This window comes from Larus michahellis, chromosome 1, assembly GCF_964199755.1.
Source record: "Larus michahellis chromosome 1, bLarMic1.1, whole genome shotgun sequence".
Taxonomy (NCBI): Eukaryota; Metazoa; Chordata; class Aves; order Charadriiformes; family Laridae; genus Larus; species Larus michahellis.
This window is the reverse complement of record NC_133896.1, coordinates 71,039,077-71,054,602: the sequence shown is the minus strand read 5'-3', so window position 1 is coordinate 71,054,602 and position 15,526 is coordinate 71,039,077. Positions and strand designations below refer to the sequence as shown.

General features: G+C 38.9%; 1 protein-coding gene across 1 annotated transcript in view; it reads right to left on the bottom strand.

Annotated features, from left to right (window-relative positions):
• Window positions 1-15,526, bottom strand: part of PIK3C2G (phosphatidylinositol-4-phosphate 3-kinase catalytic subunit type 2 gamma) — a 284,737-nt gene that overhangs the window by 176,166 nt on the left and 93,045 nt on the right. Inside the window, exons 7-8 of the mRNA XM_074585602.1 lie at window positions 10,569-10,671; window positions 2,726-2,796 (exon numbers count right to left, since the gene is read on the bottom strand). Coding sequence (XP_074441703.1) covers window positions 2,726-2,796; window positions 10,569-10,671 — 174 coding nt within the window. The remainder of the gene's footprint in view (window positions 1-2,725; window positions 2,797-10,568; window positions 10,672-15,526) is intronic.

Below are 15,526 nucleotides of genomic sequence, written 5' to 3'. Positions count from 1 at the left end.
CCTGGGTCTAGTACTGTTCTACATCTTCTTTAATGAACTGAATGATTGGGCAGAGTGTACTCTCAGCAAGTTTACTGATGACACAAAACTGGGAAGAGTGGCTGATACACCAAAGGGTCATACTGCCATCCAGAGGGACATTGACATGCTGGGGAAATGGGCTGACGGGAACCTCACAAAGTTCAGCAAAAGGAAGTGCAAAGTCATGTACCTGGGGAAGAATAAACCCACGCACCAGTACATGCTGGGGGCTGACTGTCTGGAAAGTTGCTTTGCAGAAAAGGATGTGGCAATCTTCATGGACAGGAAGCTTAACATGAACCAGCAATGTGTCCTTGCAGCACAAAAGGCTAAAGGTGTCTTAAGGTATCCTGGGCTACATTAGGAGGAATATTACCAGCAAGTTGAGGGAGGTGATCCTTCCCCTCTTACTCGGCACTGGTGAGGCCACACCTGGAGTGCTGTGTCCAGTTCCAGGCTCCTTGGTAGAAGAGAGTCATGGATGTACTGGAGAGAGTTCAACAAGGGGCCACTAAGACAATGAAGGGACTGGAGCATCTCTCCTATAGGGAAAGCCTGAGAGCTGGGACTATATAGTCTAGAGAAGAGATAGCTCAGGGAGGATCTTCTTGATGTATATAAACATCTGAAGGGAGGGTGCAAAGATGATGGAGCCAGGCTATCTTCAGCGGTGACACGTGTCAGGACAAGTGGCAATGGGCACAAACTGAAACACAGGAGGTACCGAGGGTAACTGAGCACTGGCACAAGTTGCCCAGAGTGGTTGTGGAATTTCCCTCCTTAATGTAGTCAGAAACTATCTGGACACAGTCCTGGCTAAGCCAGCCTGTGTCCAGACATTACTTAATTAGATCTTATACAAAGAAATACCTACTCTTGTCTGTTTTGAATCTGCTACTTTCACTTCATGTTCCCTTTATCCTGCATTGGAAGATACAGTAAATGATCCTTTTCTGCAGACATTCTCTGTGCTCCTCAATTTCATAGACTTGTCATCTATAAAATACCCATCTTCTATTATCTCTTCATCAGGATGAAGAATATGGTTACTCATTTGTTCCTCATATGGAAGGCATTTCATTCCTCTGGGAATCCTTGCTGCTCTTCTCTTCACTTTTTCAAGTTCTATTACATCATATTTGAAATGAGAGAAGCAGAACTCTTGGCCATATTCAAGATAAACGTACACCCTACGCTGATACTGTGGCTTAATACTGATTTTTGGTTTTTCATTTATCTCATAATAATTCCCAACATTTTTTATATCTTTTTTTGCCGCTTCTGTGTGCCAAGCATTCAGAACTATTTATTATAACCCCAAGAACTCACTCCTGGTGGTAAAAGTCAACTGAGAGCCTATGATTTCATATATGAATTTAAGACCAGTTCCTGCCATCTACATTTATCTTCTCAAACTTCTATCTGCCACTTTATCACACACTCAACTCAGCATAGTAAAATCCTTCTGCACATCATCACAGGCAGCTCCTGTGCACATTATGGACAGCAAACTTTTGTCACTTATCTATTATCCCTTTTTTCCCCCTCATATAAGTTAGAAACGCAATTGAGAGGGCAGGGTCTGACCACAGATCTTTCTGGGTCATCACTGCTGGAAAACGTTTTCTCCTACCTGTCAACAATCCATGGGACAAGCAGGAAATAGTGATCAAACACAATTCAAGCTTTTACTTTTTAAGTACTTAATGAACTTGTCGTTGAAGAATTTATTGCCTATGCTATCAGCTCTTCATTGCCCTGCAGTATCAGAGGAAATTTTGTGGACCATAGTTGATTTGCAGCTCAACATCTTTTATCACATATCCCCTCTGAAGACTGTCTTTGTAATGGAAAAGGCCACACACTTTACATCACAAGAAATAAAACAGTCAATAACTAGTGTGTGTATAGACTGTATGATTGGTTTGATCTCTTTATAGCAAGGACCAGAATGGAAATCTGGGCCATGCTCCTAGGAAACCAGATGGGTCCTCAGTAAGCACCAGATATTCACCTTGAACAAGTCACCACCTCTCTGTTTTCCTCCATCTGCTAAATGACAGGTGTGGCATTTACCGTTCTTGGCAAAGTACTTTATAACACATTGATGAAAAACATTACAAAAAAGTGTTAACAGCTTCTTTATCTAAGTGCATGAAACAGAACATAGTGAAAGCTGAATGAGGAATCTATCTCATTTAGTGTTTGTCCATGGTAGGTTAGCTTTCAAGTCAAATGCGTTTTGAGTGCCAAGTTAAAAACTTGTTATAGCTAGCCTCTATTAAAAAAAAAAAATAAAATAAAACATCACTCAACTGTGAAAACACAGGCATAATGAAAAGCAAATCTATTATTTTTACAGTATTTACTCTTAAAAATTCTCTAAAAGCAACACACACGTGAAAATTATGACTCCTTCAATCCTGGGAATTTTTGTGAAACGTGAAAGCTCTTATGAAACCTTCAATGACAAGAAAGGTGGAGAATGAGGAAAAAATACACAGATCTATAAATTACTATTGATTTTTGCTAAGCAACCGATAAGGTCTGAAAATGAGAATCTAAAACATTGAATGAATTTTCTTTCTCTTTGGTATCATTCCTTTGGGGATGGGAGTCTCAGAATTTTCCTTTGCGGATGGCAGTCTCACTATAAATATGAACAATTACAAACAGAAATACTGTTAAATACCAGTGTTCTTACTGAGTCAGTCTCCAGGCACAAGTGTCTTCTAACAGCTGATTCACACTGAACCGTCTTTGGTCATCCTCATGCTGTGGAAGAGGAGCATATAGTGAGATACGGTATTTTGATAAGAAGAATTCATGTTGGAGATATTTTCTTGGTATTTTCCAAAGTCAGCATGTTCTTTTAGGGCCTCTCCTTTCAGAGTGTTCAGGGTGTTTCAGTCTGAAATTTTATTTGGTGAATCTCCGTCATGTTACAGTGGGTTGTACTATATATAAGAGGCCAAACCTGACTGTCACAGTAGTTCCTTCTAACTACATATAGATTAAGACTATAGCCAGGCCTCAGTAAACCCTGCCTCTGCTTTCTTGTTACAGACAGCAGAAGGCACCCCTTTGCAATGGCAATATACATCACATATACATTACAGTCATAAAGTGGAAATTAGTTTGCATCCACAACCTCTCTGCTGCTTCCTCTTCTGAAAGAGCAGAACAGAGAACATCTGTACCATCCTTTGCAACCACTCTGAAGGGACTTCTCTCAGTGAAGAGTCACAGAGATGATCAAGGCACTAAAGCATGTTTTGTATGAAGAGAGGCTGAGCTAGGACTATTCAGTCTGGAGAAGGGAAAGCTCAGGGGGAACTTTATCAATGTGTACAAATATCTCATGGGAAATAATGAAGAGAAGGGAGTCAGGCTCTTTTCAGTAGTGGTCACTGACAGGACAAGAGGCAAAGGGCAGAAATGAAAACACATGGAACCCCACCTTAACACAAGAAAAGAAAAAATACCGTGAAGGTAGTCAAACACAGAAAAAGGTTGCCCTGAAAGGTTGTGGAGTAGGTCTGAATATCTAATGAGATATTCAAAACTTTACTAGACATGGTCCTGGGCAACCTGATCCAGCTGACCCTGCTTGAGCAGGAGGACTGGACTAAATGATCCCACGAGGTCCCTTCCAGCCTAAACGATTCTGTGGTTTTACTTTGACACATTCTGCTGACCAAACCTGTTCCCATTCAGATACAGTCCTTTGTCTAGCCCCATGGATTTGTTGCCTTTGATGCCTTAAATCCTCCCACCCCATGGAGGTAGCTCAGCCCATGCTAGGCATCTACTGCCAGCTTGCAAGCACCACCATGCCATGAAAATTCTGCCCTTTTTCTGACTCCTGGTTGAGCCCATATCCCTATAACTCATAGGGAAACGCTACTGAGAGGCTTGTGACAAGCATGACCCCAAATTCACTGGTCAAGGATTACAAAGAGAATGATACTTATGAACAGGTATAGCCCTGGGAGGGGTGTGGGGATGAGAGAGAAGAATTAAATAAGAAAACAGAAGCAGGAGAGCAGCTCAGCATATAGGCATCTAGTGGTGATTGAGCTTCTGTTTCCATAATGGCTGGGACAGCTGCCAGATGTTATTTTTCTTAGTATCTCTAGAAATGCAAATGATGCTGGGATGGACACAGCTTCGGCAACCAGGCTACAGCCTATTTATTTACATGTGTACTGATCTAAAATATTTGTCTGCTCAAAGGTGAAGCAGAGGACAGAGATTATATCTGGCCAAGGATACAGAAGAATCGGAAAGGTGACTCCATTTTAGGCTGGACTAAATCTGTTCATCTTTTACTGTTTTAATTTTAATACAATAAACAAAATGTCAAAAAAAAGAGAACTGCATAATCCAACAGTGATGAAATATGATTCATGATTCCTCCCCCCCAACCAAATTTGAAAGAAATTCGTATTTTTCTAAAGAAAAAAAAATAAATCAGTCTTTTAGTTGCTTAGCTAAAAAAAGCCTTCTCCTAATATTTTGAATGTTAGTGAATTCAAATATTGAAAGGTTGTTCAGAATAAGGTGGTCACACTAGCAATTTTTTCTAGTTAATTGAAGTATAGTAGTGGTCTAAAGCTACCATTCCTGATCAACTTCTGTCTCTGCTACGGTTGGATTCAGTTTAAATATGTTAATTGACACGGGAATTAATTCACACTAATTCTGCTTCAGATTGCTATACAGAGATTTAGCAATAGCACCATTTGAGGAGCAGGATCTTGCTGAGCTAGATACATTACAGATGTTCTGTAAAGAATTCCCATCTGGAGTGCTACTATCTCTTATATCACATAGTGGCAATAAGCAAAAGATGAATTATATGAATGAAATGGAAGGGGGTGAAGGTAAGAAAAACATTCTCGTGCATTAAGCCTTGAATGTATGTGTCTTAGACCTAAGCACTAAACTCTATTTTGTCTGGGCATTTGATCTCATACAAACACCTGTGTTCCTTATCTCAGTGTATTGGCATGAGAGCATTAAGTGTTATTACATAGGAGAAGACAAGGTTAGTGGATGCATTTAAGAGTAGATGGTCTTTTCTCAGCTGATTTCAGAATCTGTCTCTGAATCCCACTGAGTTGCTCCTACAAAAATGACTACAAGACATACAAAAACAGCTTATGGATGTCAATTTCTTGAGTGCAGCCCTAATTGTGCTACATATGGCTCTGACCTAGTAACTGCTGGTTTTGCTCACAACTCATTTCTTCTGCCCATACCATACTCTGAGGCTTGGAGCACCTGACCTCTGACAGCTATCATGCCACTTCAATGCATGCTATAGGACTGGCATAACATCTCAAGCCTTGAAAGTATTTTGTAGCACTACCGTAATCAGAAGCACACATTCCAGGTAGGAAATAGCACCAAGAACTCCATAGCTGTGTGCTGTAATACCATGATCTGATTTTGCAGCTTCTAGACAGAGCAACGGTCACTTCCATCTGGACTCAGCAGGTCATATCTCCTTTTTTTATTTTATTTTTAAAGTCACCTTACCCTACAGATGAGTAGTGTACATGTTCTGCAAATCCATCCTGCATTTTCCTAATGTCACTGCGTACTTAATTGTCACACTGCCACCTCTGGAGACCTTACAAATAGCAGAGCACATCTGAACTGAGCAATCACGGGGACAAGCCTTGAGCTACAGAACAAGACTGATAAGTGACAAACTTCCTCCTTGATCTCATAGACTGACAGGACTAGAGGACAGGGAGGGATGAACTTGGAAACAATGTGACACAGGCTGAAGGAGGGAGCCCTGAAGCTTAGAGAGAAATTAGATATGTATGATTGATAGGAACCCAGAAGCTGCTGGTGGACTAGGGCAAAAGGTGGGTATATGTGAATTATTTAGCACCTGAATGCATAACAGCAATTATTATATAGAAGGGTTGTCGAGATATGAATATGTTTCTGTGACACTAGTTAAACTACAACCTTAGTGGAGATTTCTATAAAATAACATACTCCAAAGTTCAAAATTTGGAAGGATCCTATAGATCACAGGTTAAATTCTCCTCACACGTGAGTGCAGATTAACTTGCAAAAATAAACAGTAGCTGTATATGTACATAACTGTCTGAGATAGCTGAAGAAACTTAAAAGCCTCAAAGTTTGTGCCTTTTTTTCCCCCCCCCAAAAGTAAACCATTTTCACATCTTTTTATATGAACTCTGATGGAGGAAAATTTATCTTCCATAAACTGCCTCTAAGTCTGTGACTTTCAAATGCATTTTACAACCAAAGCCACACGTTTCAGAGAACGGCAACAAAAAATTGACTGTGAGCTCAGTGTAGACTACCTCAGATCCTTGAATTCAGTGTGACTGGACCAGGTTCGAGCAGACCCAAAGAGATCTGCAGAACTGGGTCCAGAGCGAAAAGAAACGCTGCAGCTTTCAATGCACCACAGCCTGTGTCTCCTCTGGTCCCGACACGTTTTGGCTGGTCCAGACAGACTTGCTGGTGCCCCTGCCTGCGAGCAGAACCTCTCCTTTCCAACACGAGTGCTCTGCCACAAGCATGCCCTGGAGCTGGAGGAAAACTCTGGGTCTATGGCTTATACCAGCTCAAGAGCTGCTCATGTTCTTTGCTATTATTAGTAACCCAAAGTAACTTCACGGCCTGAAGCTTTCAGAGCCGTGTCAGCTACCATCAAGGGGTGATCAATAATTCACTTGAAGGTATCTTAAAATGTCACTCTTCCTGGTTAAACCCTATTGTAGGTTATTAATTATAGTTTCACAAATTCTTTGAGACAACATATGTTTTCTAATGGCCTGAACACTGCTAATTTGTCTTCCAAGCTTGTTAGTTACCTGCCTGAAAGACTGCTTTTGTTTGTTTATAATCATTCTACCTGGTAATCGTAACCATTTCCAAAAAGCGATGAAATGTCAAGAGATGCTCGGTCTCTGCTCCTGGCCTCCACAGTGCATTGCAGTATATTAAACCACATTTAAATCGCAACAGAGTTGAAGGAGACTTTGAGCATATTAATAGAATATGAAGCATTTTACAGTAGCACAATTTCAAGGGATACTTAAATACGCGAAAAGGTTCCCTTCTATTTGAGGTACTACACAATCCCTCTAAAACGCCACAGACTTTTAAATAATGGGGGAAAAAAACCCACCTTCTTATTGTGATGGACCACTGACTTTTCTCGTCTGTGATTATGCTCAGAACGTTAACGCTTACCTCATTATGCCTGGTAAAATATTAACACAATTAACACTGGTATATATGAAAATAAAAATGGTTTTGAGCTTTGAAACTTTTGAAATTTTTGAAATACCGCTTGCTGGCTGCTTTAGTCCAAAAAACACCTTTCTGGAAGCAAGTGAGGCTCTTGTTAGAAACCCGTAAGTGTTCTTTGCTGCCTCTCCACTGCAAAGAATCATGCTTTCCCCAGATAATCAGTATGTGGGGACAAATCTGGAAAAAAAAAAAAAGAAAAAAGAAAAAAAAAGGGTCTCTTGGATAGGCAAAGCACTCCCTGGAAACGGTATCTGGATAAGGGTTTCTGCTTCTATGCTGTTCCACTCAGCATTTCTTCCTAAACACCATCCAGCCACTAGGAATTTGACACTTCTGACCACTACAACTTGTGGAGTTTGTGCTTAAGAGTTTTCTCTTAGAGCCCACCTAGCTTAAACTACAGGGTAGGACAGGTGTGTGGTCAAAACAAATCTAGCAGTCATTACTCAGTAGTCTTGTAACCTGTGTACACTGTGGCACCATTTGACAGGAGGACTACTGGATTGTCTCCATATTCATTTTCATTCCCAAAATTTCAATGTGTGGACAAAAATCTGCAAGGTGCAGAATACCCACTCCTGTCAACAGAAGCTCTTTGGCTAGGTGCCATAAAACCAAGCTTCAGTATGTTTCTATATTATAAAGATAACCTTACGTTCCCTGCATAAGCCTTATTTGGAAGTTTAGTAGGAATCTAGCATCTTGAAAATTCAGGTCTTAAAAGACTTTTGTTCAAGAGTGTTAAGGCTGATAAATTTCACGTCTCAAAAAAACAAAATCAAATTAAAGGTCACCCACTGGCTGAAAGACCTGTGATTCCATGTAAAACCCCAGGCTAAATTTCTTGCTTGTAATTGCTCAGTTCCATACAATTCCCGAATACTTCATTACAGAATGCCAGCTTCCCACAAAAGGAAAGGAAGCGAGTATTCACCTTAAAAAATATGTTTTTCAGCTGAATTCACAAAAGAATTTTGAACTTTTAGTTATTGGTCAAAGTTCATAAGCTGTCTGGTTTAAAAAAAAAATTAGTTGCACATTACTTATAAGTATCCACTTATATTGGTTATTAAGCATAATAAGAAAATAATAGTAATTTGCATGTACAGACAGATATTTTTAACTATGCATCCTGATTTCAACAGTGTTATGTAAGGTAAGCAAGAATCATGAAGGCAGTCTCCAGATGGCATTGGTATAGAGTTTTGCTTCCTTAGCACACAAACAAGCTTTTAAGGCTTCAGAGATCATTAAGTTCCAAAGCATATAATTTTGAAGATCTATACTAATAGCAGATTTATATACAGCAAATAGGTCATTTTCTCAATACTTTATCTTCAAACATACAAAGTAACTTGTAGAGAATCAATCATTGGCTTGGAAGTTTGAAGAGGAGATTGTTAGGAAGCTGTTTGAGGCTCCCTCTTTTCAGTATATGCATGTAAAAAACACCTTCACCACATGCTATATGCATGCAAGTATCAAAACACATTCGTATCAAACTTCTAATTCATGTCATTGATTTCTCACTCCAGTAGAAGGGTCAATAATATATTATTACATTTAAAAGATGCTGACCTAAAAAAGGTAAATAATTTTTCCACCATTACACATACTTATATGTGCCCATAATTATATCTAATCACCAACACTCCACTCTTCTGAAGCCCTTCTTTGTCAGCACTATATGGAAAAATCAAGTTTTCCATCTCGTAACACAGGATGTCTTGTCACAGATCTAACACCAGAAAGGACTATGATAACCATCTAATCTCTGTTTAATGCAGACAATGGAAATCACATGGTGATTCATGCCTCGATCCCAACAACTTGTAGTTATTACAACAATTATAAATTATAACAAGGTACCACAGATACTTTCATAGACAAAACTCGTTCCAATGGTCACTAGACATGTTCTTTTTGCTGCTGTGATATGGCGATGGGGTGAGAAAGGACACGTGAGATGGGCACTTGCTCACCCCCTTCTGAATGTATATTCAAACATCAACTTATTTTCTCTAGACTGAGAGCAAGCAGTTTGCAATTTATTGATCTGAATAATTTTTGAAGTGACCTGGTGATGAAAGCTTCCATGTTTCCTAATTCACTTTCATTTGGACGATGCTATACCAAGAAGAATCAATAATTTTCAAAAAATAAATAATTAAGTGAATAATATTGTCAGTGAAGAATAATTTAGGCCAGAATTATACATATCAGCACTAATTATTCTACTTTTATCTATAAACTAGCTAAAAATGTTAAATAAATATATATATATATATTTGGCTTCATTATTGTCCTTTTTAAAGGCTCCAGGTAACATTGTACTAAACTTGATGTTTCACATGGCAACACATAACAGAAATGAAAAGAAAGCCCCTACCCTTTTTTTGTTAAAAATCTGCCATCTGACCCGTATATTGACAGACTCCGGCTGACAGCATACTTATGCAAAGCGGGTAATTAGTACTATCTGTGAACAGAGTCAACACGCTGCCAGTGAACACTGCCCACAACAAAGCTTCTACTGTACTGTAAACTTTGGGTTGGATGTAATTCAAGGTGGTCCACTGGGAATAAAGCTCACATTTAACAGCATAGGTCAGCGTCATTAAAGCTCAGTAATCCACTGCAAAGTTGCTTAAACTCACATAATCTGAATAGGAATCTCCCTGGATGTAAGATGATGATAAACCCAGGTTTCCTATACGGACTACATGTCCTTACAGACATTTCTGCACGTCTACATACAAGCATATATACACACACACAAGTATGCATCACACATTCACAAACACACCAACTGTGATTCTGGCTTTTATCAGCCTACCCCGGTTTTCAGTGATAATGGCAAGAATCCAGATGCAATTCATTTTGCACAGTACTTCGAGTGGTTTTTCCTTTGTTATATTTCAAAACATAGAAAGTCCAATCAAAAATAAGAATTCTTTGACCACCTGAAATAAATAGCATTAAATTCTGACAAAACTGATTTTTTTCTAAAAAGGTAACCTTTAGTCTTTTTCAGTTGTGTGCTCTTTACAGTAACTCGCTAGATACAAGTACAGGAGAAATATGTTTCTATGGGAATTCAGCAATAATAGATGCATTCTCAGGAAAGCAAATAATCTCTCTCTGATTATTACTGCAGGTTGCTACATGAAAGGATTGGTGGAATTTTATTCCTTCAGGGATGCTGAAAGGAAGAGGAAGAAAAAAAGACAACATACCGTTCGAGACAAACTTTGCTTCAAATTACTAGTCTTGTGTAGTCGAAGCTGAATGCAGGTGGTTGCCTTGCGAAGACTTTCATGGCTGCCCAAAGTATGATTACTGCAGTTTGGGGGAAAGGAAAAAAAAAACAAACCACAAACGAATGGTTATCTCTGCTTGCCACGTCCTTCTTTTTTTTCCTCTCCTCCTAAAAGGAGAATTAAATTCTAAGCGTAAAGCAGATTGAATCATATAAAACCTGTAGCTGGCACTTACTTCCATGAAAACTGATGGGGTTCAGTTCTGGCATATTTTGTGGTGAAATAATTTAAGAATAATTGCTTAGTTGTATATTTGACCATTAAGTTCTGTAACAGAACAAGAATGACACAGAGAAAGAATATCCTAAACAAACTGCACGTGAGATTACTCATGCATGTTCTTCAAACCCAAATTAATGAAATTTATACAAAGTATCTTGGTTATGAATGCACCGCTGTGGAATGACTTGTAGTGTTTAATACCCAACCTGAACATCAAATATTAACTACAGGTTTGAAAATCACGTACATTAAGATAGCTGGCCTTGATTCTCGAAGAAATCAAAGTTCTCATGCTGTGCAGCTCACACAGAGACGGTACAAGAAGCTGTGAGTCAGTCTTTCTCCTTCTCAAATCATATGCAGCTAAGGTCAGATGCAGAGCTCAACTCACTCAGATAGAGTGGTTCCTACAAACTACTCTGCTGGTCAAGGATGCTCTAGCACCCCATGAGAGGGGAATTCCTTATTGTTATTTGCCTCTTCAGAGTAGCTTCTAGTCCACTTATTGCTCTTGGCAACTTCATCCAAGTTTATCAGCCTTAGTTTATCACTCTTAAAATTGCTTGGAACAGAGATAACTTCAGTGTTTCCCTTCCACTTCCCTTTTAATCAGATGGAATAATGCAAAAAATATTTCAGAGTTAAGGCAACCATGTTTTCACATTTTAAAAAATCCTTTAGGATTAACGGGTACGAAAAATGACACTGATTTTTGCAAAGGCAAACTCATAACCAAAACAAGTTAATATGCATCATCAGGTACAACTCTAGTACATGTTCAATTAGATTCATGTTGCTTTTTTTCAAGACTCCAGCCACAGAAGCACCAAAAGGAACAATCCATATTTATATGGATTTACAGCATGGTAAATTGTCTCAGAACTCCCTGGGCCTGAAGGAAAGATGATTCTTTTCTGGCCTGTCAAGTGCCACGGAAAACTCGGAATTCAGATGTAAACTGTGTTTCTTTTTACCAAAAAAGACCTTTTGATGGAATGTCTGAATAAAACTGGCTGGATTTAGTTCCAAAAAACCCACTCACCCTATGAATAAATCATGGAAAGCATGACTTAGGAAAGAGACTCATATCTCACGAGGCAGCAGAAGTCCCCAGCACAAATGAATGGTTAAACTTAAATGAGTGTGCTGTACATAATTGCCATTCAGCACAGTTACAGGGAATTCATATATCTTGTAAATGTTCTGCACCTACACTGCACTGTAGTTAAGTAAAATACATACTCTCCATTAGAGGTCACAAAAGGTGTAAGCGTAGATATAGGATTTTTTATTTTTTTTTTTAAATACAGGTCACAGAGGAGAAACCCATTTCCATTTGACATAACACATACCTAAAGCAAGGTCCTCTGATAGCACTTCCATACATTTGCAAAATTCCCTGATTTTAAAAGCATAAAGTACAGCTGTAAGAGTGAGGGAAGTTAACACCAACACAATGAAATACCTGTACTGGTGGAAAGCACATCACTGTTATGCCTCAACCCTTCTCAAATCCCTTTACAAGCAAAAGTCCAAGTGACCGATTCCTGGTTCCTCAGACTGTACCAATGCACAGATTCTCTTCTGGTGCTCCTCAGCTCAGGTCTGTGCTGTGCCTACCCATGGCTTTCTTGAAACTTCTTTCTCTCTTCATTTCACCTAACCATGTCTGCCCCATGACTCTGATGATGAACTCTCCCGTGATCCTTACACCTTTTAGAACTGAATCACACCTGGTTTTTACCTTTTACCCCACCATTATTCCTGCTCTTTCCATTCTGCCTTACCTTCAACCTTAGGACAGACATGGTAACAAGAAAATTACAAAGAAACACATCTGTGAGTCCTGAGTCATTTTTTCCTGATTCCTCCAGTACACAGATTCTTATTGGAATGCAGACATTAAACCAAGCCAATGACAGAATTTGGTATAGCTATAGCAATACAGCAGAGTGTTCTCCTAGTGTAAACTGGTATAGCTATACCCTCCTCTGTAGTTACAATTTTTTTACCACAGACGTATAAAAACTATCTTTTGCAATTATTCCATGTTATCATGCTTTCAGGCAAAACAAGCTACACCAACAGAAGTTGAATTTTGTGGTCGTAACTACATTTACTCTAGTGGTTTGTGTTAGCTCTGCTCTGTCAGGCAGATACTATACATGATCAAATCCTTTATTGACATAGCAATGCTGCCTGAAACACTGCAGTCAGAAGTATTGGCGATACAGTTGACTTCATGAGTGGATTTTGTTTGCACAAATACGAAGAGAAAAGTTTTGACAGGTATTGTGACACGAGAGACTAGACAAAATGGATTAACGCCTCAGTAAAATAATGTGGAAACCCGGTCTAGATGAAAAGTAAACTACAAGAAACAGAAGTGTATCTGCCATAGATTGACAGACTACCTTTTAGCCGCACCCCAGGCTGTAACACACTATGCAGATCTGCTACTATACCTGTACTATTAAGAAAGAAGTAATGTAGCCCCCTTTGGAGGACAGCACAATTACTAGTAACCGGTTTACAGTGCTCTGAGCTCTGTAAAGGAAACACAAATAAAAATGCTACAACATTATGAACTCAACAGTTTTCCCCCCTATTTTTTTTATGGGAATTGCTACATGGATAATACAGCTTTGACGAGAACACCATGACAAAAGACATAAAGCAAAAGGCAGTCTTTGTTTTTCAGAGACATGGTAATGAACTGGTCAAAGTGACGTGAATTGCCTGTGGTCTCACAATATATCAGAAGCAGAGAAAGGGAAAATCCCTCACTCTCTTGAGACTCCCTCACCACTAGATGATTTTGCTTCCCCACAGCAAGGTTCTCTCATGTGCTATAAGCGCCAAATCCTAATACAGTTCAATCAGACTTTTTTTTTTTTTTTTAAAAAGGACTCAGCTGAGCAGTGTCTCTGAATGAGAAACTTAATCTGCACTGACAAGAGAAAATGAAGTTTATTTTTTACAAAGAACATATTCATCCAAAAGGTGCTTGCTTCTTATGATCCCAATCTGCATGAGTATAAATTTGCCCAGGGTATAATTAATAGCTTAAACTTCACTTTGAGTGAAAACCAATTCTTATTTAGGTCTCAATTCTCAGAGAATAGAATTAGTAAGGCAAAAAAATGTCATCAATAAGGTCACAGGCAAGCATATGAGCAGAAATTATAAGTATTTAGACTTTTCCATTCCACACCCCTGCTCACTACATTGGCTAAACTGCAAAGCAATAAGGTAACTGTGCAAATTACACTATGGTAGAGTATGGACAGAATTAAAAATACATATGAAGAGATCCTTTAAAAATCCGATGCCTTCAAAAAAAAAAAAAAAAGCATGTTTGGAAATAAAGCTTATAAATATTCTTGGACTACACTCCTTTGCTGGTCTGCATTACTGCAACCTCTTGCTAGCAGACAGATCAATAAAAAAATAAATTAAAAAAATTAAAATAAAATAAAAAAGAATGCACCATATTCTTATATACACTTATGTGTTTTGTTTTAGGCATTTCAGGATGCCCTGAGTTTGTGGCCTGTAGTTCTAAAGACAAAAAAGTCTAAATGGAGGATTGACTAATTTCTGTCACATGAGGAGGACTGGTTTTGGCTTGCTGCTGGCATTGAGAGCTAGGAGTTATTTGACACAAGCTGCTTAGACACGATTTAATTTATTTTTATATAACTTCTTTCATGAAGGTCATCATAAAATCATTTTTAGGGACATCCATTCTAAATCTAAGGAAAGATGGGAAACTGTGAGGGCAAGATTTAAAGGTAATATAGAAGGTTTGGATGACGGGATGATAAAGCAAAGGATTTTCAGGAACAGATGGCCCTCCAAGAAATAAAAGATGATCATGAACAGAACGAGCGCAAGGGAGTGGAGAGCACACCCACAGCTGGGAAACCCAGAGAAGGAGGGTCCGTGGATACGTATGAAAATCAGAAACTTCCACGAATAGTGGTAAAAATTGATGACACAAATATGGGTTTTAACTCCTTTTCTTTCAAGGAGTCTCTGTCTTTCAGACAGGGTTCTGCCTCCAGATGCACTTACAATGAACATCTAAAAAAGGAACTGCAGCAAATCAACTGGGAAAGTAACTAACGTACACCTTACAATGACAGAGGGGGCAGGGACGAGGTGGCAATGAATCCTGACAGCTTCCACAGGCGCTATAAGAAAAAACTTGAGAGAAAAGGAAATGTAGGAAGAAAAAGAAAGCCTGCAGGTTGAGACAAGGACAGGATTCCTGATCAGTAAACAAAATGAGATCCCAGGTAAGTATTTCACAGATGGCTCTATTAGTTATGCTCTGACCTCCAGCCTATATGCAGCTTTCTGGTTTGGTTTTTTTTTTTTTCTTTTTTAATTTGAATATTTGAAATCTGATATTCTACTTGTGAGTCAGATAGGACGTGTGCTCAAGGATATCTCCATAGGAAGGGAATAATGGATGATGAAATCTTGTGGTGCTGAGTGTAATGGTCATTAGCACAGTGTTTCTTTCCCCATCTCATACAAAGCTAAATGGATTCCAGAAACCATCAAGTCTTTGAGGTGCTTCTGCAGGAGGCAGGATGAAGTGCTCATTAATACAGTCCAATATAATAGTAAATGAAAGCTTTTGA